This window comes from Centropristis striata, chromosome 24, assembly GCF_030273125.1.
Source record: "Centropristis striata isolate RG_2023a ecotype Rhode Island chromosome 24, C.striata_1.0, whole genome shotgun sequence".
NCBI classification, from domain to species: Eukaryota; Metazoa; Chordata; class Actinopteri; order Perciformes; family Serranidae; genus Centropristis; species Centropristis striata.
In genome coordinates this window covers 4,739,833-4,766,529 of record NC_081540.1, presented here as the reverse complement: position 1 = coordinate 4,766,529, position 26,697 = coordinate 4,739,833, and the positions used below count along the sequence as shown (strand labels likewise).

At 39.2% G+C, this 26,697-nt stretch overlaps 1 protein-coding gene across 2 annotated transcripts in view; it reads right to left on the bottom strand.

Annotated features, from left to right (window-relative positions):
- Positions 1 to 248: 248 nt before the first annotated feature.
- Positions 249 to 26,697, bottom strand: part of LOC131962820 (gamma-aminobutyric acid receptor subunit alpha-5-like) — a 31,543-nt gene continuing 5,094 nt past the window's right edge. For both annotated transcript variants that reach the window (XM_059327908.1, XM_059327909.1), the window contains exons 5-10: positions 26,148 to 26,368; positions 18,753 to 18,835; positions 10,624 to 10,767; positions 3,441 to 3,593; positions 2,983 to 3,194; positions 249 to 1,956 (exon numbers count right to left, since the gene is read on the bottom strand). In XM_059327908.1, the coding sequence (XP_059183891.1) occupies positions 1,657 to 1,956; positions 2,983 to 3,194; positions 3,441 to 3,593; positions 10,624 to 10,767; positions 18,753 to 18,835; positions 26,148 to 26,368 (1,113 nt within the window). In that variant the 3' untranslated portion in view covers positions 249 to 1,656. The remainder of the gene's footprint in view (positions 1,957 to 2,982; positions 3,195 to 3,440; positions 3,594 to 10,623; positions 10,768 to 18,752; positions 18,836 to 26,147; positions 26,369 to 26,697) is intronic.

Below are 26,697 nucleotides of genomic sequence, written 5' to 3'. Positions count from 1 at the left end.
TTTTAAGGTATTTATTTTGTTATTTTGGCTGCTTCCTTCCTCCACAGAGTTCGATGTTTGATGGAGTTTGATTTGTGTGTGTGTGTGTGTGTGACAGCTGCAGCTGCTGCTGTTAGTGTTGCAGGACTTAAATAAGGTTTGCACCGCGGTCATCTCGGTGAATGACAGCCGCCCAACTCTGCTGATTTGTATGTGTCACATTGGCGCTCTGGTCTCTCAGCTGTGAATATTAGTTTGCTAGCCGAGTGACCCGGGCTCAAAATTGAGTTAAAGCACATAAACCCAATGCTAAATGTGTCCTGAACACACCGCCACAGCGTCCAAACTGGGCCAAAGAAGTTAGGTCCAATATTCTTGTTGCCAAGCTGTCCTTAATGATGACTTTTACATTTTTTAAGTGTCTCTTCTTTTTAAAACCCCTGTGCAGATAATCTTCCGAATACATTTTTTAAGCATACAAACTTTTTGTCATTTTCTCGCAGAGACCCAATGCTTTTTGGGAAACCAGAAGTGCAGCAGAAGGCTTTGAATCTTCAAGTAAAGATGTACAAAGAGACACACAAGCACTCACTGCGATAGGAGAGAAAATGGCAAAAAAAACAAACAAACAAAATAAATTATTAATGCACTTGCAGCAAAAATCTCAAGAGATGTTTCTTCCACACAGCGTGGAATCAAGAACATTTTTTAAAATCAATTTTTCAAATTTAAATGCATGTTATATTGCAGATTTTTTTCCCCCCAAAGCATTTCAAGCCTCCATGATAAGTTTAAATTCAGGCAAAATCACTCAAAGTTACAGAAACCCTGAGAGGAGAGTGAGAAAAACTATTGTAGTGATTCATCTTTTAAGCCTGACTTAAATTGTTTTTTTCACCTCTTGTGTTTATGACTTGAGAACAGGTGGGAAACAAGTTTTGCCAATATAATCTTTCGAAGTTGCATCTCTGCAAAAGGTTGAGAAAAAAGTTTTTTTTTGTTGTTGTAATGACTTTTGAAAGTTTTGTTCTCGTCAGGATCTTTTTTAAAGTGCAACAACAAACACTTTTCAAACTTTTTCATAGATAATCTTTTTTTTTTGATGGACTTAGAATGATTATCCTGGCAAGATTTCTTTCACCTTTTCTTACTTCACAAACAAAAGAGAAAACTATTTAGACCAGACCAGATTTTTTCCTCACTTGCCTCTGAGAGCTTCCATACAAACGCCTGTGTTAGTTTACAGTAATTTAAAACCACAGGTCGTGGCGATGAAGAGTCCTCAGTGATTGACATATACATGGTCGATTCAAGACAAAGAGGAGTCCAGGGTTTCCTTTTGAGGAGAGCGTCATGCAAACTGCAGCAGGATAGATGAGAAAGAAGCAAAGCACCCGCTCTCTCGTAGTCTTAGAAGCAGTTTTCTTTGTGATCAAGCGGTTTTTTAGGCCATGAAAAACAGGAAAGGGATTTTGTTGCAGCCTTGCATCCATTCAAAGTGCTTGACTTAGATAGTTGAGTATAGTTTGTTTTTGTTCTTCAAGCGCAGATATTTGTTTTGTATTTTATCTTTTTTTGTCTAGGGCAGAGACCTCACAACAACCCTTCTCCTTTTAGTCCACCCACTCTCCAATTAGGCTCAAACTGAATCCCCTATCTCAGAAAAAAAGAGAAAGATTACGTTGACGTGACCACTCCTTTCACCACCGGTTCTCTGTTCAGGTACGTGGCCCAGTAGACGAGGTTGAAGGTTCCAAAGAGGACGGGGAACACTATCCGCGACATCTTGTCGATCTTACTGACGCTGTTGTACGTCTTCTTGGGGTCCGGCACCTTGGTCTCGGAGGCTCGGAGCTGCACCGACGTGGTGTTGGAGATGGTGGAGATGGACACGTCCTTGGTCAGGTTGGGGGTGTAGTTGACGCCCGCAGAGCAAACGTTGTTGGGCTTCTTGGACAACACCATGGGGTCTCGTTTCTGCAGCGGGACGGATCACATTGAGCAGAGAATTAGTTCTGAGCTGCTCTGCAGTGTTTCTGGGCAATCAATGTGTTTCACTCTGTCTGGAATAATTAGTGACTTTACAGAAAGGAAACATTTCTGCCAAAACATTCTGGTGTGGGGGTGCTGTGGAGTTTAATTTCTCTCAGGTAGCAGGCTGACTTTTATTTATGATGACTGCAATATGCAGGTATGTGTTTTAGTGAAGCTGCTAGCAGATGCATGACAGTTTCCCCCGGGCTTCTCTGCTAATATTAAAGCAACTTTTATAATAATCAGTGCTGTGCAGAAATATCACTATTCTGATGAGTCATGATGCAGCTTAGTTTTCAGTGATAACATTTTAAACTGGTTTTGACTTACTGGTCAGTTGGGATTACCACCCTAAAAAGTATACATGGAAAAGGTGGTTCCTCATGTTTAAAGTGGGCTTGTATTTAAGGTCAGTAGATGAAGGTTTGCATGCCAAGAGTTCAGGGCAACAAAGCTGTTAAATCCATCTATATACTCTCTTCAAAGCCACCACTCCTTTGACAAAAACAGCAGTTTTACCATGCAGAACATTGCAGAGTTGCTGGTCTGCTGCTGCCTCAATTGATTAGTTTGTTCATGTTATTTTGTTGAATTTGGTGAATCTCAACTCACTCTTTAAAACACAGTCACAACAACACAAACAAACTTAATAATCGGGGCAGTGGTAAACCAGCAACTCTCCTTTTCTGCAAGGAGAAATTGTGTTTTTTGTCAATGGAGGCTGGTGGTATTACTCTTCTCATCTACCTCTGCAAGACCGCAATTAAGTGCATTTTCTAAAATGTCAAAATATGAATTTAAGGTACTTAAAAGAGCAAATTAATGCATGCAAATTTAACATGCATGTGTTGAAGAAAACCAGGATGTCTGGAAGGTAGAAAACCAGTCAGTTATTGTATTCTTTCAAAAATGGATGACAGTGATATTATAAATTACATGTGTGGTGCTTAAATACATGATGTAATGTACCTTAGGGTGCTGTGCCTCCAGAGCCTTCTTGCCGTCCCAGGCCCAGCTCCTCTTGGTGAAGTAGTTCACAGTGGCGAATTCGATGAGGGCGGAGAAGACGAAGGCGTAGCAGACGGCGATGAACCAGTCCATGGCCGTAGCGTAGGCCACTTTAGGGAGCGAGTTCCTGGCGCTGATGCTGAGGGTTGTCATGGTCAGCACGGTGGTCACCCCTGGGTGCAAACAAAGGCCGTGACAAGTTGAAATTGAGTTTTTACAGGCCGCCTGGAAACGAGGAACAGTCTCCTCTCACTCAACAAAGGTGGGCGCTTTAATAACTCTTAACTGCCGGCTGCTGCAGTGCTGCTGCTCACTGGGTAACTGTTATTATTCTCCCCTGTGTCAATGTGCATGACAGGAATATTACCCAGACAAATAAAATAAAAAAAGTAAATGAGTAAATAAGCGGCTTCACTCACCAAAGACAGTCCTTGCAGGAACGGATTCTCTGTTTAGCCAAAATGACACTTGGGACAGGATTACAGTCATGAAACAGGGCATATACGTCTGGATGACAAAATATCCAATCTTCCTCTTCAGGTAGAAGTGGGCCATCATCACTGTATACTGTCCTGAGGGAAGACAAAGAAATAAAAAGGACATAAAGTTAGATAGGGACAATAAACAAGGCGAGGGGTTAGATGTCTCTTAATGACAGAGATATCTGCTTTAAGCAGCATGTTTGGAGGGCATGCTTTCTGAAAAAAACAAAAATTACACAGAAAGAGACAGAGAATTCAAAAATTATTGTCAGGCTTTCAAATTTCTGATGGCTCTTGTGACGCACGCTTCCATCAAGAAATGCAACCAAACTAAAGCTGAAAATAGTGACATTTCAACAAAATCCCTTGCATTTTGCCTGTAATAAAGATTAAATTCTGCACTTTTGTGTGAAACTTTGAAACTTTGAAGCCATAAATGACTCAGCTGAGACCAACAGTCACGTGACAAAAAATGAGTGAAAACAGAGCAAAGAAATGTAAGTAGAGGTTGTAAAAATGTAAATAGTTGAATATGTGAAGCATATGGTGCTGACTTTTTTTTTTTTTTTTGCATTATTGCTAACACATTTGGGCACTTAGAAAAATGGTGTGTTAATAGTTTGCATTTCCCTATTTTTGTAGAATAAACTATCAAAGAAATTCAACTTGCATCAATATTTAACTAAATTCTAACCCTAACCCTAACCCTATTATAACTGCAAAAAATACATTTGTGCATGCTCCCTACTTCTAGCCTTGATGTTGCTGTTTCCACAGAGGTGCAGGACTTATCTACTATCTATCTTTAATCTTGCAGAGAAAACTGAAGCCACAGTGAGAACAATGTGACAGGGGCAAAGACATGCCCTGGAGTTGTCAGGGTTAAGCTGAACTGTAGCAGGGTGAATATTGTTTGCACACAGTGGAATTATTAATACGTGATTTGACCTCCTCACAGCACCACAGGTGTCGGGTTACCACGCAGCACATCATCATCATTACTGGCTTAATTACGCTTTATGACCACAAACTTGACAGCTTGAAAAGTGCTCATAAACTCGTCTCTTCTTCTCCCCCAATTAATGTATCCTCTCCTCCTTCCTGCTCTTTCATTATGGAATAATTAGAGGTGGTGCAGACTGTAAGAAGGGAGAGTGGCAGAGGTGGAGCAGCTAAAACATGAAGCTGGGATGAAATGAGCCTGATTTCAAATCCATTATTTAACTGAGAAATGAGAGCAAGCTGCGTTAATTATTGCGAGGACATGACAATAGATTATTATGCAGTTAAAGTCTGGGATTCGACAATGGGGTGGTGGCAGTTGGAGGTAAATCCAGAGACAGTGGAGCTGGTGTGGAGAGAAAGAAAGAGAGGGGACACAATATTCAGTTAAATAAGAGAAGATTGCATTTGAGGCTTTAAAAAATCCTCTCGCCAGCAGCAGTTTGTGACTACAGGCGCTGGTAAACTATGAAAAAACCAATGACTATATTCCACACACTAGAGCACACACACTAGAGCACACACACACACACACACACACACACACAGAGTAATACATGAGGCTTTCTCCAGGCAAAATCGGATTTTTGAACCTCCCTAATCCCTGGTTACAATCTGCATCCTGCCATCAGTGACAGAAAGAGAGAGAGTGTGGCGGGTGGAGGAGGAGGAGGGGGGAGAGGGGGAGGGGGGAGGCTTCCTGTCCCGGGATCCTCACATAGCCCTAAGCCCCGCCCACTCAGCCCTGCCAATCCAGGCACAGACACGCACACATACACACACACACACACCCTGAAACACACATGAAGCATGATTTCTGACTGCTGACAGGCAGCACACACACACACACACACGGACACGGACACACACCTCAGCACACACTCTAAGCCACGGAGAGGGACACTCGCTGCTGCTAATCACTGTTGGGATGGAGGGGGGCTAACCGAGTGGACATTTTCTATCTTTTATGTTGTTTTTTTCTCCTATCTGACAGCTGCTTTCTTGTGGAATAATGATCAAAGATTGTTGATGGGACTGGCTGGCGTCTGAAGGGAAGAACTCAGAAAAAGCACAGTGGGAATCAGCTGAAAGTGAGGAAACAAACAACAAGCTGCATAAAAAACAACTTCTCAACATCCTGGCCACGACCATGCCTCCAGCAGGAGATCCCCACCACCGCTCCTTCTTACTGCGACCCCATCACCTGGGCCCTCTGACGCCCTCATGACTGCAGGCCGTCTGGCTCACTGTGACAACTTCTACTGCTGTCGGAAACACCCAGACACATCCAGGCGCCGCAGACCTGGGACGCCCCGGGGTCACCTTCGCCCTTGATGCATGGATCCCGACAGGACTGGGGGCAGAGGAATGAGGAGGAACATGTTCCTCTGGTGGATCGTACTGCTTTTCTCCCAAGGATTTGTATTTCACAACGTCCGAGGGGAACTTCCGTTTATCTCGGGGAACAATGCTGCGATGCTGGTCAACTGGTGAGTAGCAGAAATCGTGTGACTTGCACATTAGATCTGTATGAACGGCCCCCTCTGCTGGTTTTCAAGAGATTTTCTGAAAGCTCAGAGTTTGCAAGTTTTTACATGTTTCTTCAATGGGGAAAGTTCATTTGTTTCGCTGGAGTAGGTTCATATTATTATAGTTTTTTTAGCTTTTATTTGTCAGGAAATGTTGATATTCTGCTCTATGTTTCCCGCTCACTAGCATGCAAAACAGCTAGCCTCTGTGGCGTTTAGATGCTGACAATAACATTAACATAGTTGAATGTGATTTTAAGTTATAAGCAATTACTGCAAACAAGCATTTCTTGAATTTTTGCCGTGCATGTTGCTGCAGCCGAACCACTTGACTCGTGGTCATGACTTCCCGTGTCGTAAGCTCAAGTTCAATTTGAAGGCAGCACATAGTACGTCTTATCTACTTTTAGAGTCAGGAGTTATTTTAGGAAGGATATTGCTGTCTGAGATCCACAGAAGTATCCTTAAAGATGTCTTTAAAGAGAAACTTGTGGGCAAATCTCCTCCTTCATGTCCTCAAGTGGGAGTGTTGTCTAAGATTAGATGTGCTCATTAGAGCCTCACTATATCACATCCATACAGTATGTTGAGCTGTGGACCTGCATATACGTGAGCTTTTAACAGAGAGGTTCATTATCCATCAATAAAAAACTCTTCAGAGCTGCTCAGAGTAACGACATAAGAGAGGGCAGACAATCATTAAGTGACTGTTTTTTTTAATTTACAAGTGCTTCATTAGTTTGTCTAGACCCAATAAAACAGCAAGTGGCTGTCAGACTTATTTTAATCAAGCAGGGAAACAACACTTCTATCAGAGCTAAGAAATGCACCTATTTCGGGGTCGATCACTGCTACGATTTGATGATGTTTTGATTTGATTTGATACTAGGGAACATATCTTCTAATACTCCTACAAAATATCAAATATACTCCTCTAGCAGGATCATGTTATATAAAGAAGTTGTTGCTAAAGTTGCAAAAAGAGACTTGTGAATTTCATTGTTCTCCACATCTGTGATTACACCTCCAATAACACTTCAGTCCACGGCGGTTTATTCTATTTAAAGCGTATTAGCATGTTTAGCAGAGTGTCATATCTGCTCTGTGGAAGTTCTTCACGACAGAGTCAAACACAAACAGAAAGTAAATTAACCTACTGGACTGAATGTGACCCCGGAGCCAGAACTCATCAGCTATCTCCGCCCCTGACTTGGACGCCTTCCAGACTGAAGCTTTGAGCTGCATGAATGATGATTTACTGCTTTTAGTGCTCCGGCTAAATGGAATTCACAGATAATGTTTAGCATTTTCTTGTCATAATCAGAACGCCAGATGGCGGTTTGATGATTTAGGGGCAAACAAATAATGTCAAGTGTACTGTGAGACGCATAAACACAAATAAAATGAGCGTGACTATTGAATAAATGTTGAAGTAAGTGATAAAAAAGACACCATGACGCTGGAGCTGCAGCTGGCAAACTGCTGCTCTTTGCCTGATATCAGAAGGAAGAAGTCACTGGAGGCCAGGACGTGTTGAATGATGCTAAGAGATGGCCAGCTAGCCTGCAAGAAATAAATGCCTTTGGAGGTGCTTTATGAGGAGGGTGCAAGGGCCAATACCTCAATATCTGGGCCAAGACCTCTTTTTCTTCTTTCTAAAGTCTCCGAGCAACTTATGATACAAACGCAGATTGTTTCTCTGCAGATAAATAAAAAAAGAAAGAAAAGTGCTATGATTTAAAGCATATTGTGGATGAATTTCACAGAAGAATGCTGCTACATTTGACAGGAAACCTGCACACAAACCTGATTTTGTTCAACGTTTTTGCAGTCCTTTATGTAGTATATTTTCATCTTTCAACTTTAATACATGTTGCATGCAGATATATTAAGGTATCCCTATTCAATGAAATTATATTCTTTCTATAAATCCCTAATAAAGGGTATAATATAGAGGATTAAATGAGTAATAAAGGATAGGAGGGGGAGAGTCGTGGGTACTAAAACAACCCATTTTTTTGCCTCTCTGACAATTTTCCTTGCCAAAAATCAAGCCTAACTTCTAAGCATTATTTAAATATATTAAGATATGATGACAGGGTTGGTACCAATGGATTCCTTAGCTCTTCTAGTTTCATATGATATCAGTATCTTCTCTCTATCTTTAATTATTGTTATGAGAAGACACTTAGAGTCAGCCTTTCAGCCAAGCTTTTACCAACTGGTGAACCAACTTATAAACTGGTCAACATGCCAACAAACCAGCCAGTGAAGCAGCAATTTAACCTTCCAGCCCGGCAACAACACAGTCCCTCCACCAGAGAACCCGTTAACCCTTCACTCAAAGGCAACAGCAAAGGTTTCAGTTGTTTCAGTTGTAAATAAATAAATAATAAACAGGGGAAATCCACACTTTTAATAATGATTCTACTAGAAACTGGAGGGAAGTGTATTACAGTTCCGTTTTACATAAGAGTATTAAGCAGATGCCTTTCAACGCCCCCACCCCCACACAACCACCCCCCACCCCCCTCCAGGCGTCAGAGCGAGGCTGACCAATCCCAGCATGCAAACAAACACACACAGCTTTATTTTTCTATCTTTGCAAGGACCTAAATAAACCATCAGACCATTTCCTTGTGCTTAACTTAAAAATTAAATGCCTGAAATCTGGTGTTTGACCTTCATATGAGCCCTAAGCAAAAGATCTCCTGCAGGAGAATATACAAAGCTTCATCACAATGTCCCAACATGGCAGTTTTTTTTACCATCACTGTGAGGACATTTGGTGCTCATGAGGATAAATGTACAAGAACACATAACCACAAACACACAGATACACTCAGCGACAGCCAACCAACCAATCCCTCACTGATCTGTGATGTCATCTTCTTATGCAAAAGCTGATGGGTGGTTGGATGGTGGGGATTAACCCGAGGTCTCAGGTCTCTCTCTAGCTCTGTGTGTGTGTGTTTGTGTGTGTGCGCGCATGGGCTCATGTGGGGATAAGTGTTGTTTGACAGGGCTGTCCGGGCCTGTAGACAGCTGGTTGTGTGAGGGATAGGCTACTCTCCTCCACTAGCCTCCACTCATTGACTCTGATCTCCTGATAATGTTTCCCACATTTACTCTCTGCCTCGCACGCCCATCTCTCCTCGCAGCGTTTATCTTTTCTAATCCAGAATTAGTTACATCACGTTATTTGGTATTACACTTATCATGCATCACATACAGTATGACTTAAACTTGTGAAAAAGGTGCACAAGAAAGGGGAAGAAACATGAGGGAAAGATGGAATTGTTGCACTGTGGAGCTAGGTCAAAGATCCTTTTTTATAAATATTTTCATGTTTTTACATTGCTTAATGCACTTCATGTTCTGTTCTTTAAACAGTTAAAGGCGTAGCCATTATTTTACATCTGTCTTGACATTTTAAACCACCATAAAAGGCCAAAACCAACATTCCCATGAACATTATTACATTCTATTTCTATACCGTGACTCTCAAAACGTGTCACAACTACATAGTTTCTCAGTTTCATCTTTAAAAAAGCACAAAAATCCGCTCCTTCTTCTAAAGCCTGATAAGTAACTTGAGATGCAAAAATGGAGTCGGAGTTGAGAGACGACGCCAAGACCGGATTGTTTCTTATATTAAAGCATATAAATAAAATAAGCTATTGGAAAAGGGTTCCAAATCTGCATTTTAACCAACGGGTTCCCCTCACCTTGAATTACAAAATATTATTCTAATAATGTCAGATTAAAAAAAAAGCTAAACATATATCAGATAATTCTTATTCATTCTTGACTACTACCAATGCACAAACTTCTCCACGTATTTAAACCAAGGATTATCTGTTAAATATAATAGAGTTTGCCTCCCGAAAATGTGCAGCCACATGCTGCATTGACTTTACATAATTCAAATCAACTTTATTTATAGAGCCCTTTAAAACAGCCACAGCTGATACAAAGTGCTGTACATGGCAGGACAGACCAAAGATTAAAAACAGAGAACAAGTAAAAACAACTAAAACAGAGTAAATAGAAGTGGGTTTTAAAATGAATTTAAAAAAACACAAAGAACAGATAAAAACAACTAAAAGAGCAAAGGCTCATGTTGAGTTAAAAGCCAGTGAATAAAAATGGGTTTTAAGATGACTAAAAGATGAGGAAGCCTGCCTGGCAATTGAATAATTTTGATTGGATGTTTCCTTTATAAAATGAAATGATTCATTATTCAGAATCCATACTGTGCTCTCCTATACTATGTTTCCTTTTACATAGACAGGATTTGCTGCAGCCTTTATGTTATGCTATCACGCTGTGCACAGCATATTACTTATTTATTTGTCTTGCATCACTTGTGCTTTTGCTTTCATCAAAAAATGACGTCTTTTGGGCATAATTTAAACTTGTGGTAACGTGTGGTAGGATGATTTTACTGATCCTCCTACACACACACGCACAGTACTACTGCAACTGTTCCAGCAGTGTTGCTACATTTCAGTTTCTTTCCTTTATTTTTATTCAGTATAAATGTGTTTTATCCTTGTTGTGCATTAGAGTTGGTTCTTCACACCCACCTCTGCTTGTGTGTATGTTCTCTGTGCCGGTTGTTTGCCCAATAAGATGGTACTGGTTGAGTCTGGAGCCATCCTCCGCCACAACCACAGACCTAGCGGCTTCCGTAGACCACTTGTAGACAACCTCTGACACCGGATAGGCATCTGAGAGAGAGAGGAAGAGAAAGATGACTTGAATTAGCTTGTGAATTTAAACTTTAACTTGCATATTTAAGAATGAGAACATCCAAAATGCACGTTAAAACACATTACAGTTTGTTTCACTCATATTATCTGTAGCTGTGCTTGTGTGAGTCTTTCTAGCACTTTTTGATGAGACCGCAGGCTCCAAGCCAAAAACAGAATTCTGTTTGTGTGTGTGTGTGTGTGTTTGTGTGTGTGTGTGTGTGTGTGTGTGTGTTTGTGTGTGTGTGTGTGTGTGGGTGGATATTTGAGTGTATTTCTGTTCAAACCACACTTCTGGGTCAGAGGTGAGCTCCCCTGTCGGCAGGAACCAGACCGAGTCAGATTAACCATAATGTGTTGCATCACACTTGTGATGAAAAACAGAGCTCCAGCTCTGAAGCCTCTGCTGCTATTTCATTTATTCATGTTGAATCCTTTACAAACACTGAACATCGATCTATCATCTGCCCCCCGGCGAGGGCTGAGAGATGGAAAGATGAGAATTGTAACTCGTGAGGAGAGAGGGATTCATCTCTCTGAATTTTTTAGATTTGAAATGGCGTGTTTGTTGTTTTTATCTGTCGTAATTCAGTGTGAGATTGAATCTGACTGCAGTATTTATTAGCAGAGGAGAAACTTTATGTAATTGATTTACCTTATATCAAGATCTCCTCACCAAAATAAAACAGCTATACAGGTTGTCTGTGCAAGCAGTTTATTATGACCCATATTTCAGTTTACACGCTAAAGAGGTAGACAGGTCATATAGTATAAAGAGCAACAAAGTACGCATAGGGATGAGGTCAGGATTGATGAAATGGCCAAAATAACACAGGATTTTGACCCAGAAACCACATCATGCACTATATCAGGCACTAATTTGTAACAAGTGTACTTATCTTAATGCAAATAGTAATTTTTGTTGCCTAAATCTAACAAAGCTGCTCCATTTAAAATTGTTAGCATGTTTAATACTCAGCCGTTTCAACATTAAACAGAACTGTCATAAATGTTGTTTTGGGAGGAATTGGTAAACAAGCTATTTTGTAGAAAGTTTTGAAAATACTTTCAAGCAAAATAGAGCTTATTAATGGGACAGTAATAGGGAGGAAGAAGGTCCTTAAAAGCTATTTGTGATAACTTACATAAGATTTGGAAAAACATTAATGATCTTAAAAACATATTTCAAAAATAGACATGGAGGGGAAATAGGTATGAAATTATCTGCTGAGAATAATGACAATAATGGAACAATGAGAGAGGAAAGCTGTTTCAGCCCACTCAATTTTCAAATTTAATAGTTATTTTGTTCTCTAAAGACAAAAACTTAATAATGGGGGTAGAAAGTAGCTTCCATTTCCATTTGCAAGGTTCACTGTCAAACATTCAAATAATCTCAATGAATCATGTTGAAGAAAGAGGATGTGCACAGGGGAAAAATCTGTGCAGCCAATTGTATTTTCGTCAACTCTGACATTTCTGGAAGCGTGAAGCAGACAATTATGTACTTACACGTCTATGAATAAAACACAGGAGAAGCCAAAACTACATTAAGACACTCGAATGTTTACAGCTTATTTTGCAGATTGTCACAAACACTAATTAAACCCTCGGCTTGGCATTGTGTAACAGGGTCGTTTATTTCCGTCCAATGGATAACAACTTGAGTATTTCCATTCTGGGTGCTCACTTGGCAGCTGCATACGGGCGTACAATATACGTGGTGTTTAAATTTGGGTGCTGTCAGGCCAAAGGCCAGGACCTTAATTGTAGGATAGTTAGATTGCAGTAAGGGATTATTAGCGAATTTCATTATGCAGAGGAAGAGCTAAAGACTTTGGCAGGCGAGGCGGTGCACCTGTGCCAACTTTTTAACAGTTCACGCTTAACGCTTTGCTGCTCCCGTCTTGTGTGTGAGGCAAGGGGAGCTACAAGTCAGCCAAACTCATCACTTACGATACAGTAGCTCCAGTCAAGCTGCATGAAATATTAATGCAAATGAATGCAGAGGATTTCACAAACACAAATAGGTTTTTCCTAAACAACCACAAATTATAATTCAATGTGACACACGTGTCAATATCAGCACAGCACCAAAACTACCCCTTTTTAATCAGACTTTAACACTGTATAATGAGATCTGAACAATCAAATATTAAGGATATATAATTGGTCATTAATGTGCTGAACAACATCATTGGTTGCTTATCAGTGCCTTCCAAATTAAAGCAACTAAATCTACTTACTTTGTTAAGGTTGGTTATAATGATATAGGCAGAATAGATTAAGAAAAAGAACAGTTTGGACAGAGAGTCAGCCTGATCTCACAGAAATACATGTCAATGACCTCTTAATATCACATGTGCTGCCATTTAGGTTAAGGCAATACGAGTAGTGTCTTAGATTTAGGAAAAGATCATGTTTTTGTAGAATAAGTGTGGAACATAGCTTGATTTACACACAAAAGTTTAATTAAGTCAAAGTTGACCCTTCTAGACTTTGATTAAAATGTTTCTGTTTGTGTTTGAACATGAAATTCAAGAAGAAGTTTTGGATCAGTTTAACAAGCATCAAACAAAAGTGTCCAAAATTAATTAAACGGTGTGTTTGCAGCTGAAACAGAAGCTGCAAGCCTTAGCATGTCTGGCTAACCAGCTGGGTGTTCTGAGGTCAAGGACCAGATTACAGGTAGAAGTTCACAATCCACTGAGCTGGATTTCCTCACTGAATGGAAGCTGGTCCCCGGTGCTACTATATAGGAGTTTAGGCTAACACGTTAGCTCAATTAGGTAGTCTCTATTAAGCTTTATGGCTTGATAATGTTTTGTTATGGTCTGATTAGCACAAAAAACTCTTGGTTAGCATTAGAGAAAGATCATGGTTTAGGTTAAAATAACTCCTTATACATCAACATACACTTATACACAATATATTAAGATCAAAAAGCAGTGGCTTTAGTTTCTAAGACAATGAGCCATCGGAATAGTGGGATTTTGTTCCAATTGCATGGCATTTTTGGTATTTGGAGAACCACAAAATTTTACTTCAGATAGTGCTCCAAACCTTAAAAACCTTGTTTTTTCCCCTTGTGATTTGTAAGATTAAATGTTTAACATTCTGTTTGTTTATTATTAGGACTATCTAGTTCCATGTGGCATTAGAAAAACAAAGCTGTTTCCTGTGTTTGCAAACATCTCATGAAGCCAATGTTCTGCTAGCAGACAGCATCAGACATTTGCGCTGCTAAAAATCGACAATCATCAGGTCGAAATTAGAGGAAATGTGAGTGGTAAATCTGCTGCTGTTATTGTGTGCTGAGCGAGAATGGAAAACTTGACAGGCGTAGCAAGATCAACTAATGGACTGGGGTTTAGAAAACAGTCAATTATTCTCACAACTGCAAAAGGTCACTTGTCAGGAAAAGCATAAAATGTAGGTTGTTGAACCAATGCTGCTATTTTTCTGGTAAGGCCAGTTTTTAGAAAGCAAACTTTGTATGCAGGTGGGATACAAATGCATGAGTTTTTAGCATCAAACAAGAATAAGAGCCATGGTTTGGCTTTAGAACAGCCTCAGCCCTCTTTGACCCTCTAAGTCCTGAACTGATGTCAGACTTTCGTTAAAGAGGAAATCCTTGCACTGAAAATTCATTGATGTTCTGATCTGGTGGCTGGCACTGCAGACTTTCTGCCATTCAAGTTTATTTATACGAGTAATTCAGACATTCATATCCAAGAATATGAAAGGCTCTGAGAAGGAGAGCAATCACAAAATGATTCACTGCTACATATGTTCAGCGGGATCATTGTGGGTTGAAGGCGAGACAAGCTGAGAGATGACTCATTAGAGCACATTTTATTGTTTTCCCTCGGCTCACGCTCACAGGTTTTGTGCACCTCAAATCATCTTCTGCATCTTTCTGCACTTACTCAGGGAACAAGCATTTTCCAAACATCCGCCTACTCATAAACACCGTATTTGCACACGACGAGGCTGTTTTTTGAGCCAAAAAGCTGTCGATTATGATAATTATGTGGTGATTTTGGAGAAAGTAGTTTTCGTTTGCGACTGTTTTAAATCTGTTTGGGTTGGTTTCTTCCTGTGTTCTTTTACTGAGACGGATTTTATGTGGCTGTCATAGATTTCCAGACTGTTCATCACAAAATAAGTTTTATAGCTTTTGTGTCTAATGCACCAACAGTTCCAACTGCAAAAACTACTGGAAAGTTTCTAATGTTTCTAACTCCCAAAGATGCATGCTGAAATAAGAAAGTGGAGCACATTTAGCTGCCATTTGGTTTGTTTTAAGAAAATGGATTGCATCTTAAATTAAATGCTACACATCACTGGGCTCACCATTAACTGAATACCAGGGACTATTACTCTAACTGCTCAGTGTATATGTGAGAGCTATGTGGCTAAAGGCCAGCAGCTAAATAAGGATGCAGATACTGTAGGCCAGAATAAGGGATTAGTTGCCCTTTACCTGGATCAACTTGAGAGCAGACCCTTGTGCTTTTTATTGCATGATAAATCATTCCTCTGTCACCAACTGGGGAATACAAGGAGCTATGGAAGACGGTTGTATGGATGCATGCTAACGCTATTATGCCCTTCATTAATGTGGCCCAGGGCAGGTTTTTTTTTTGTGTATTTTCGATTATATAAAAGTTATTAACTGCACTTGTTACTTGCTAATCTGGAAGCTGCCACTGCAGCAGACAGTTCTCTGAAGTCGTCAAATACCAGCAATCCGTGGCTGCCTCGCACGGGGCACCCTTTAGTGTCTGTATGAGACACCCTGATGACAAAAAAAAACTTTCCAAGTTGGAGCATTAAATATCTTGCCTTTGTAGTATATTTAATACAAAGGATTTTGCAATTCATTGCATTCTGTTTTTAGTATTTTTTTTATTTTTTTTACAAAAATGTTTTTAGGTTTGGAGTTGTCGTATAAAGAGCAATAATGTCCGGACAGGAAGGAGAATGGAGTGTTTGGATGGGTCAAACAAACAATGTACTCATTTTACCTGGATTAGGATATGTTCTTGAACCAAACCATGGTAGTTTTGTTTGAATTCAAAACATTAACAACATGTTCCACATCTTTAAAACCGTTTGACAAAGTTTGACAAGTTCCCCAGTGCATTAAAATATGTCCTATATGACGAGTACTAACCCGATCTACACAGCTAAAGCAGTGAATGTTGCTGTTAAGCTAGCCACAGTGGAGCTAAATCTATTGTTTTCCTGTAGCTTGTATCTGTAAGTGAAAAATATTCATTTTAATGAAGTGACATCTGGCTTATTGTGATTCCATTATTCCATTTAAACCATGACCAAACCATTTCACTTAAAGTGAAAAAATGCCAGATGGTTAAGTGTGGTTAAGCTGCCTTTAAATTCAGTTCAATTGAACATTTTATGCATTATATTAATTTCACTATAAATGTTAATAGTAGATGGACAGACAGAGCAAAACAGAGATACATTACTTATCTGTTTATATTTGTTAAACCTAAAAAGGCCTTAAATGACTTTTTAAGTGTTGAGCATGAAAAACCCTTTAACCTTCACTGCTCCTGCAGTTCCTGCTCTCTGCAGTACTGAATTATCAAATCATGGCATTCTGAATAAAAAGAGGAGGGGATGGGGAGATTTGGTGGCTTTTTTTTATATGAGAGATTAATTTTGCCCATTTTTCATTACACCGGATGTTGTCTCCGTTCATCCCCTGCTGATGTACAATAGTAAACAGTGGATAGACTCAAAATGCTGGTTCGTGTTGTCACAGATTACTGGACTAAAACGATGTTCATGTCAAGCACTTTAGCCATTCTGTTTACTCTAAAATGGATTGCAGTTCTTTTTATTTCTTTTGCTGGTTTAAATATATGATGACGTCGTAGTAATTGGTCGTGGAGGTTCAACAGATTTGCTGCAGTGTGATGTGGAGGTTTAGCACGTGATGTCAGCTGAGGACAGAGGCTCCATCAGGAGATGGCCAGGTCAGACTGACAGTCTCAGCGCTACAAATGACGACAGGAGAGATATTCTCACTACTAGGACACCTCACCTTGTAAAACTGCAGTGTCGCCATCAACACATTATTCCTATTATACACTTACACCTCTCACCTGCAGGGCAGAACGCCGGGGCGATTAGGTTGGAGTTTGCTGTGGGAAGGCCCAGCAGCTCCTTGCACTGTAATTGGATTGCAGTCAAATGTGCTTCCCTGAGTGCTGGTGGACTGCGTCTCACAGAAAGCTGGGGATAAGAGCCTCATCCTTTTAGCCTCAGAGGCTCCCAAGGTGTGGCATTTGGCCAGATCTGTCTTTAAATACCCCCAGGGCCACTCAAGTTTCTATACATGTCCTCAGTGGTAGGACACAAACACAGACAAACCGTCCTGCTAAGCAGTCATTGGGGAGAACCATTCCAATCATTGGCCTAATGAGTTGTTGGAGAACATGCACTAATCTTCTCTTCTCTCATTGAACTCTTCCAACATTTTGAATAGGAGTAATAGAGGGCAGTAAATATATATTTAAAGTTTCTTAAATCAGCAGTATCAGAGGTCCGACTTTAACGTTAGCCAGGAATTTACAATATGGGTTAAAATCACATAATTAATTAACTTCAATTAACCTTGACGCATACTGTAAAACAGTCAGGTAACCTGACCCAGATCAGTTCCTAATCCCCTCTGCTAGGTCTCTCCTGAGAAGAATCCTGTACATGACTTCTTTGACTGATCTTAATCTGTGAACATGCATACCGTTGTGTACTCACAATAGTAGCCTTACACTAGTGTAGCCTTAGATGGATTACTGAACTGGTCTACCGAGGACAGGACTTCCCCCTGACCTTCACCGACAGAATGTCACTCAAAGAGACACGTGCCTACCAGGAAGTTACCTAAAATGACCTCAAAGAGTCAAAAACAAACTACAAGATGACTACAACGAGACACAACACAAGGAGGGACTGAAGATGACTGCAAAGAGACTTAATATGGCTACAAAGAACTATAATGATATTCAAAATGACTACAAAGCGACAAAACTACTGCAGAGACTCAAAATGACAACAAAGAGACACAAAACTACAACAAGACTTAAAATGACTACAAAGAGAAAAAATGACTACAAAGAGACTCAAAATAACTACAAAGAATTATAAACCTAGTAAAAAGAGACACAAACCTACTACAAAGAGACTTAATATGGCTACAAAGAGACTCGAGATCACTACAAAAAGACTCAAAATGGCAACAAAGAGACACAAAACAACTACAACAAGACTTAAAATGACTACAAAGAGACAAAATAACTACAAAACGACTCAAAATAACTACAGAGAATTATAAACCTACTACAAAGAGACTGAATATGGCTACAAAGAGACTCAAGATGGCAACGAAGAGACACAACACAACCACAAAGAGACTTAAATGACTTCAAGGAGACACAAAACAACTACAAACTACAGAAAGCAACTACAAAAAAGACTACAAAAAGGTGCTAAACAACTATTAAATCAGTTTGTCTTGCTCGTGGTGGGGCTGTTTGCGTGTCTGTGCCGAGGGGACAAATGTCTTACTGCCCATGAGTTTGACATGTATTTATTGGTGCCTAACATTAACATTGTGTAATGCATATTACTGAGTCACTGCTGACTTTACTTTACTCGTGCTACTGTTACAACAGCTTTGCCTTTTAGCTAAATGCTTTAAAAGTGAACTTGAAAAATAATACAAGGAAAGCAAAGTCAGCAATCTGCAGGAGATAATGACTTTTCAACTGCAGCAGCATCCGATCAATTAGCCAACATTGTCTGAGTTCTTAATTGTTCTCTTAGTTTAGATTTTGTATTGGGCTGATTATCACCATAGCTGGGATTAGAATATAGCGAAGAACAAGACGAGTATAAAAGTCGACATTAAGAGACGAGGTTTTACTCACAGCTGCCAAACTTGAGAGGGCAGGCATGTGCATCCATGGGGAAGTCCTCCAGCTGCATGGGGCACTCTGCTGAGATGGTCAGTCTGAGGAGAAACACATACAATATACACATTAAACATGTAATATAACCTGTGAACATAAACATGAGACACTACAGGCAGTTTATTCCTTAGAGATTTTGGTCTATTTGGCTTCTGTGACATTTGACCTTTCAGACAAGAGGAAAGAAAACATCCAGAATACGCAATTAGGTGGTTATTTGACTGTACTTTGTCTGTTTGTGTCTGTAGAATCCTCCTAAATTCACCAAAGTTAGCATTGCATAAAGTAAATTTGCATATTTCTTTCTCAAACTTCGAGCCAGAAATCTCCACTTCAGGGGCACTTACATGCATAAAACATTACAGTATGATTTATATCTATATTATTAAGATTTTTAGACATAATAATTGTATAGTCTGATATATATGACATATTATTCCTCAAAATACAGCATAAATGTATTTTTTATGTCTGTTGACACTATTTACTGATATATACTCTAATAAAGCAAAAAAAATAAAATAGAATTTGGAATGTGGCTTTATTCAGTATTCAGATTTTTGCTCTGGTATTCAAATTGGCACATCTTTTATAAGATACTGCATCATTTATAGCCAGACAACATCTACATACATGGCTTAGATCAATCCACTTTAAAAAAAACTGCTCAAAACTCTTCAGAACTGCTTTTAATGTGTGACCAATGTTGTTGATTTTGATTTGTTTGTCTTTATTTTAACTGTAAAGCATCTTTCAGTACCCTGACTACTGAAAGAAAGTGCTCTATGAATAACATGTATTATTATTATTATTACATCCAAGATTCAGACTTCAGCCCCCAGAAGGAGCACCGGGGGTTGATGCTGATTTAATATAGTGTCAAAACAGTAGAATTACAATTTACGGATGTGGTGCCATTTGGCCCAGAAAGACTTTTCCCATAGACTTTACAAAAAGGATCTTAATACTTCTTCGACCACTGTGTGAGAGTTTGTGAGAGACAATTTGTCTCTGCCGTTCCAGACTAACAGGCTTCCTCATTTTCATATATTAACATCATTATTTAGAAAAGTTACAATGCTGAAATAATTGACTTAATGTGAACAACCAACTGGAGAAGTTTAATGATGATATTAGTTCAAGTTTTCACCCTTCACCTCAACTGGACATGTGACAGCACTGTGCAATTACAGGAAAACTGCTGAATCACTGAAATAACCAAAACACTTCAAAGGAAGCTTGCAGCTCTTCCATCCTTGCAATAATAACGATTTTACAAGCTTTAAAGGGACATAAACTAAGACTCTCACAGCAGTCAGATAATGGTACAGTTTCATGCATAACAGCTGCAGCTGCAGTCTCTCTCTCTCAGCAACATGAGCATTACAGTGGCAACACTACCACCTAGTGGCCACATGGTTTCTGTGTTATTGTCTCTATAAAAAGAAGGGAAAGGAAACTTTTCTAAACGACCCTTGGGACAACGTCTCATGTGAGCCGTTTTTCATTTCATCCAGATATGAAGATTACACATACTGCTGAAGTCTATCTCCTGCTTTATTTAGATTTATTCAATCACACCCAAAAGCTTTTCAAATCTAATTTTCTGCCAGTCTTTCAAGAAATGTTGTTATCATTCTAGCTGCCATAATAATACCTCTGTATGCCCTGACAGAACCACATGATTAATTGAATCAAGCATACAAACGATGCATACACACATTATAATTATTCTTTTTTTAAAGTTATCTGCCCTAGATTGAATCGAGTCCCTGTGGGTATTCTTGCTCCCTGCATGATGATAAACAGTAATACAGCAGTATGATAATAATGGTCTGATTTAAGTGGTGCAGAAAGTAGTGCAGAAAAACATATGTTTACTACATTAAAGCTTTTGTTTTCTGCTTTAATCATCCAGGCATGAGAGCAACCTTAACATTAACTACAGTAATTATTTTATTCTCCCTTCACTGATCTGTGTTATAATCTTAATGACAACTGTGTCACCAAGATGTGGCAAAATCCTCCTGGGTCGTGTTTTTGTTCATGCTCCAAAACCTCCAGCATGTATGCATCTACCGCAGGAGGTTTCCCAATTATATCATTAAAGTGAGCGAGGCGTAGGAAAGTGGGATAAGAGGCCACCTCCGGTCCCCACAGAGTCGACTGTTTTGGGGCTCAGCTTGCTTTCCACATCAGTGCAGGATTATTCAATTGCATTATTGCGTCTAAAACAGCTGAAGGATTGAGTACGGAGGAGAGGAAAGAGTGTCTTTGGGATAAATAAATGAGAACATGGCTGTTGGCGATCATACCATGTTCTAATTATTCATGTGGCCTTGCCCCATTAGTGGGGATGCCTGTGAAGAGTTGCTGTTAATTTGGGGTGTGAAAATCCTTTAAAGTCTATCTATCCCACTGCAGTTATCATGGAGATATCAGGGGTAAAACAGCAGCTCAGAATAAGTCCCATGATCGTGTTTAAGCAGTATGGACCGAGCAGAGAGCGGTACATTACAGGAGTAACACCCCCGAAACAGATCAGCGTCCGCACCGTCACACCTGCGGGAAATCTAAAGTTTCTGATACAGCTGACTGTGCAGAAAAGTGGAGAACTTGGAGGACAGAAAGGGCTGAGTTCTGAGTCCGGCAGCTTTATGCTGTATTAACCGCTGAGCCGCCATCTGTCTTCTCACACTAACAAGCACATTTTTAACAACTTGTATCACATAGGTTTAGTCTCATGGGAGGTGGGGTTTGTACCATATATCCAAGGTTTGAAAAAGAAAAAACACAAAAATGAACCGTTAGAGGTGTGATTGTCAGGTTGGTACTTGCATTTTTGGTTTCTACTTGTGCATGTTTACAACAAATACATTATTTTTCTTATACTGTCTAGTACCTGTCTCTTTAAGTTATCTTCTAAAAAGACCCAAGTCTGCTCTGATTGGTCATCTTTTCTGAGTCTTCTGTATCTCTGGATGTCACTCCAGCCAGGGAATTAATGTAATAATGTGTTTACTCCAAATATCATTTGTGTTTCTAAGCTTGTGAGTGACGCACCACCGTAGATATCAAATAATGTTTCTTTCAGCCATCAACCTTTGCAAAAATAACCACTAAAGCTGTTTTGTGCTTGTAGTGAAAGCCCCAGAGATATCAGAAAAAAACCAACTCTTTCCAGGAACTGTGTCTGCATGACTGCCGTTACTACAGCGGCAAAATAAACAGATATGGCTATGATTTAATTGCAATAAATGGATCAAAAATATGCTGAAATAACGACATTATGACGCAAATGTTTCAAAAGTCTGTCCATGTTTTGTCAGTTTTGTCTGCAATATGACAAGCATACAACGTTAAAATCCTCGGTTTTCTATGCTATTCGTGTGCCGCGTCTATTTGTGTCTTTGCATGGATCTCATATTTAAAAAATTTGCTTTTTGTTCAGTGTGAAAACACTATAACGGCACTGTAGAGGCACTTTGTTGCATTTTGATACTATCATGGTATTTTTATAGCACCTAGACTTACTAAATAATGAAAAATGGCAACGGAAATCTTTTTTTTTTTTAATATGGGACCTTTAAAGCATGAGAAACTAAGGAAGTGTTACTGTAATTCATACAATTTGTCAGCATGGTAGCATGTTTAAATGACTACACAGTCTAAAAGAGCATGAACGAGAATGGCAACTCAACTGAACCTAATGATAATGGTGTGTAATGCACTCGCTCCGTGGCACTATAGAGGTTTGCAGCAGCTGATAAAGCCGTACAGTATGTGTTGCAAACCTATCTGCTATGCGGCTATAATGGCCCATCAAGCTCCACGTGCATTAAGCTTGCAGAGGGCTGTGAAGAGGAGCATTTTATAAATTATCAACAGAGACAAATGCAGAGAAATTTGCGCCCATAAAACCAGCGGCTTGTCCTCAGAGTAATGCTTCTCACATTAGATGAGAGGAGCTTTCATTGACACTTGTGTGGGAATACTGTGTGAGTGAGTGAGGAAGTAATGTCTGTAATGGGACGTGACAGTATGTCTGTGTGTCTGTACTGGGTTTTAAGAGCAGTATCCATGTGATACTGAGATCTAATATATAAACTGTATAAAAATGTGTTGCATATTAAACTGGGCCAATAATAACATGACCTGCAGTGCTACAAACACACTTTATTATGGTGCAAAAATACTAAGATATTAAAACAGTGAATCAAGACTGTCCATAAACTTAGGATAATGATGCAGCTGATTGACCAATATGTTTTTAATAAATCATAACTTAATAATTTTTGTTATGGCTCAGTGCTGCAGAGTGATTTAGCATGGTTAGCTGGCTCGCACGACTGCACCAGGATTTATGGGTAGTGCAATAGTTACTCAAGGTTGTGTAAATATAAAAAAATATATATATATTTTTTACAAACAGGCTGCTATTTTAGATTCATGTTATGATGTATGTTAAGACTTTTAATAATATCTATATTTTACTTATTTTTTAATATTTTTATATTATTTATTTATTTTAAATACATTATTATTTATTTATTTTTAATTTCTTTATATTTATATTTTATTTTATTTTTTTCTATTTAAAAAAAATATCAATAATTAATAGTATTTTGGTGACCCCCCGCAACAACAGTAAATTATGTTTATAACTACAGTTATATGGGGAAACTAGGAGAATTTTTGTCTAAATAATCCCCTTTCCTTATCCTCATAATAAAAAATTGAATAATATATAACGTAAACATACAGACAGAGAAACAAAGAAGAAGCCGTTCTTGCTGTAACCTGCAAGTACCCAGATGGTGTGTGTGTGTGTGTGTGTGTGTGTGTGTGTGTGTGTAAGTGTGTTTATGCAGGAAATAAAATCAGTGCTGCCTGTGGTTAAGCTCTGCTGCTAATGACAAGCACAGTACTGTAACAATTAGACGATTAAAAGCAACCTACTGCTGCTTCTCTTCAACTGTGGCAGACATTTTTAGATAACGGAAGCACAAACACTCTCTCTCTCTCTGTCTGTCTCTCTCTCATGCATGTACACATGTTCCATAATAAACACATGCATGCATGGATTTCCACAAAATGACACATGAATGTGTTCGCTTTCACGCAATCCGTCACTTGTTAAGCCCCAAGGTCAAAGTTGAGCGTCACTACAACTGATTAGTGCTGCAAACATGCCTGACACCCGCTGTGTGTGTGCTCATGTGTGTGTTGGACGCTTGTGACAAAGAGGTGACTATAAATAAGCACTTCTTTAGGTATGTATATATGTCAGTGTGGTTGCATATGGATAATCTGTCCTCCATCCAGCGTGATTCTCCCTGTGGGTGGCACTGGTATCAGATAGAGTGCTCTCATCCGTGATACAGTCACTCTTAAGTCCTGCAGCTACAGTAACTCCTGAGGATAAGCTCAGAATTATTCTAATTCTCTGGTGCAAAGGTCACAACGAGTCCCAGTCGTTATGCTGCTGTTCTGCTAAACAAAAACAACCATTTGTGCACTGGATCTCAATCTAACGTCATTCTTTATCACATTTTAGGCTTCTTAAGTTCTAGATACGAGCGGTTCAGTTCGGAGGGATCACCATCTGGTTGTTGGACTTTAATTTACCCCTTTATCACTGCCAAAAACTATAGTTCACAATGAGGCTGCCTTCCATAATGAATGATCTCCCTCTGCCTGCATTTAAAGAGACACTTCTCTCTGGTGTTGCCCGTTTCATCCTTGAAAAGATTCGATTTTTTCAGCTTTATTTAATTAAGAAAAGTGACGTGTTAGGAAAGTTTATAGACTTAACAGGGTTGAAATTTTTCTGGCTGAATTAAAGATATCTCTTTGATTTATACGCATTTAACGAGCTAACTTTCTACACAAAAACAGAACTTTTATAACAAATCCACCATGCTTTGAAATCATATTTAATGAACAAAAAATTATTCACAATTAAGCCAAATGTACCTCACTAACTGCAGTAACTGTCGTCTTTTTTGCATTTTTAATATTTCTTTCAAGATGAGAAACTACAAACTAACAGGGTGGAAAGTGACTTTATTGATGTAAAATATTGTTTAAAAAATAAATAGCTGTTATTCTTGCTCATATAAATATTCAGACAGAGTTGAAAATGACCTGTAAAATAATTAATGAGTATTTTGAGTATCTTATAATTCTATGGCTTATAAAATTATCTTGTAGATGGATATAACTTTGCACATGGTAAGAAAAAAAAAAAAGTAATATGCACCAAAAAATTTTAAAAAGTGAAAAATTTCACAAAATTTCAATGTGCAATTTATGCTAAAGAAGATAATTTCAGTCATTTGTTTTAAATACTCAACATATTCTAAAGAAAATAGAAAGAAAGTAATTTATGGGGATAGAAATGCTGCTGCATAACATAAACAACCCTATGTGTATTTCATATTTTCTCATGAATGTATTAAAGAATGAGATGAAATATGGAAATTTAAAGAAATGCATTAGGATAATGAATTAATGAATGAATGAATAATTCCCTTACTGTACTAAATGCTTGCCCAGGATGAATGAAGTGCCTGTGACTGTCCACTGGGTGGCACCGTTCTCCTGCAGTGTGAGTCACTCTGAGGGTTTCTCCTCCTGCATTTTTCTGAGTTCAGAGCTGTTTTGTATACAGTGTTGGCCTTGCTAGCTCTCATTTCTATAGCCTCTTAAAAAACCCTCCCTTTCACTCACCTCTTATGAAAGCTGTAAGGTGTCATCTATTCATTTAAGAATGTTGAGACTGAATACTGCCAGAGAGACACTGGACCTTGAACCTCCACATTGTCAGACAAAGGTACTTCATTTTGGTTTGCAACATATTGAAAATTAATGAAATATCCAGATGACAAAAGTGCCATCAACCTTGGTCAACAAAAGGGTTTATAAATATTCATTTCTAACGTCAAGAGATGCACGTGTTCATGTAGCAAAAACATGTTTTAACAACCACGTGGCAAACCTCCATTTTTACCAGCAGAGGCTGCAAAACGACATTAGATTGCATAGGAGTCTATGAGAAAATCACCCGACTTCTGACTTGGTTAATTATACATATATATAATGAGTTTTTGGTCTAAACTTTAAGTTTCAAGTCATCTACAATACAGCATGATGATCTTTTGGGAAATTATGGTTTACTTTCAGTTCATATTAAGGATTTGGTCACCTTGAAATATCTTGTTTAGTTTTTGGTTGGAGGGCATTAAATGACACTCTAAATCAAAACTTCTGGCTCCAATCCGAGATGCTGAAGACCAAAAACAAAGATTTGGAACGGCCACTTCTCATACACAGTCTATGGTTAGACCCTACCTCATGGTGTAAAGCAAGGTGCCGTCATCCTTCAGCCTCAGCAGCTTGTTGGGCGTGGTCATGTTGTGAGCGATGGACTTCTTGCCGTTGAGGAAGAAGGTGTCGGGGGTCCAGATGTTGCTGGCCAGCAGGTTGTTGAGCGGCAGCGTCTCCATCGGCCCTTTGAAGCCCAGACGCTCGTCCTTCCAGCTCTGACGGAAGAACACGTCAATGGTGTACTCCTGAGCGAAAGAGGCGAGAGGAATATGAGCAGTGGTGAGAGGTAGCTGTTTGGACCCAGAAGGCGTGTAATGTGATGTCAGTAAAGTGTGCTCTGCTCTCATGTTTACCAATCTGTCTGCTCTCTGATCATCCCAAAACATGCTGAAGGGATGCCAAAGGCGAAAGATCTTCCTCTGGATGCAGAGCTCACTGCTTCTACTTCACTCTCAAGTTTTAGAGCATCATATCGTCTGCTGTGTATTTACCCACAACAAGAATTTAAAGTGATATAGAGTCTCTGAGTCATTTTCTCGGGGTAGTTTTCTACAGAATTCTTCTCTAATGGAGC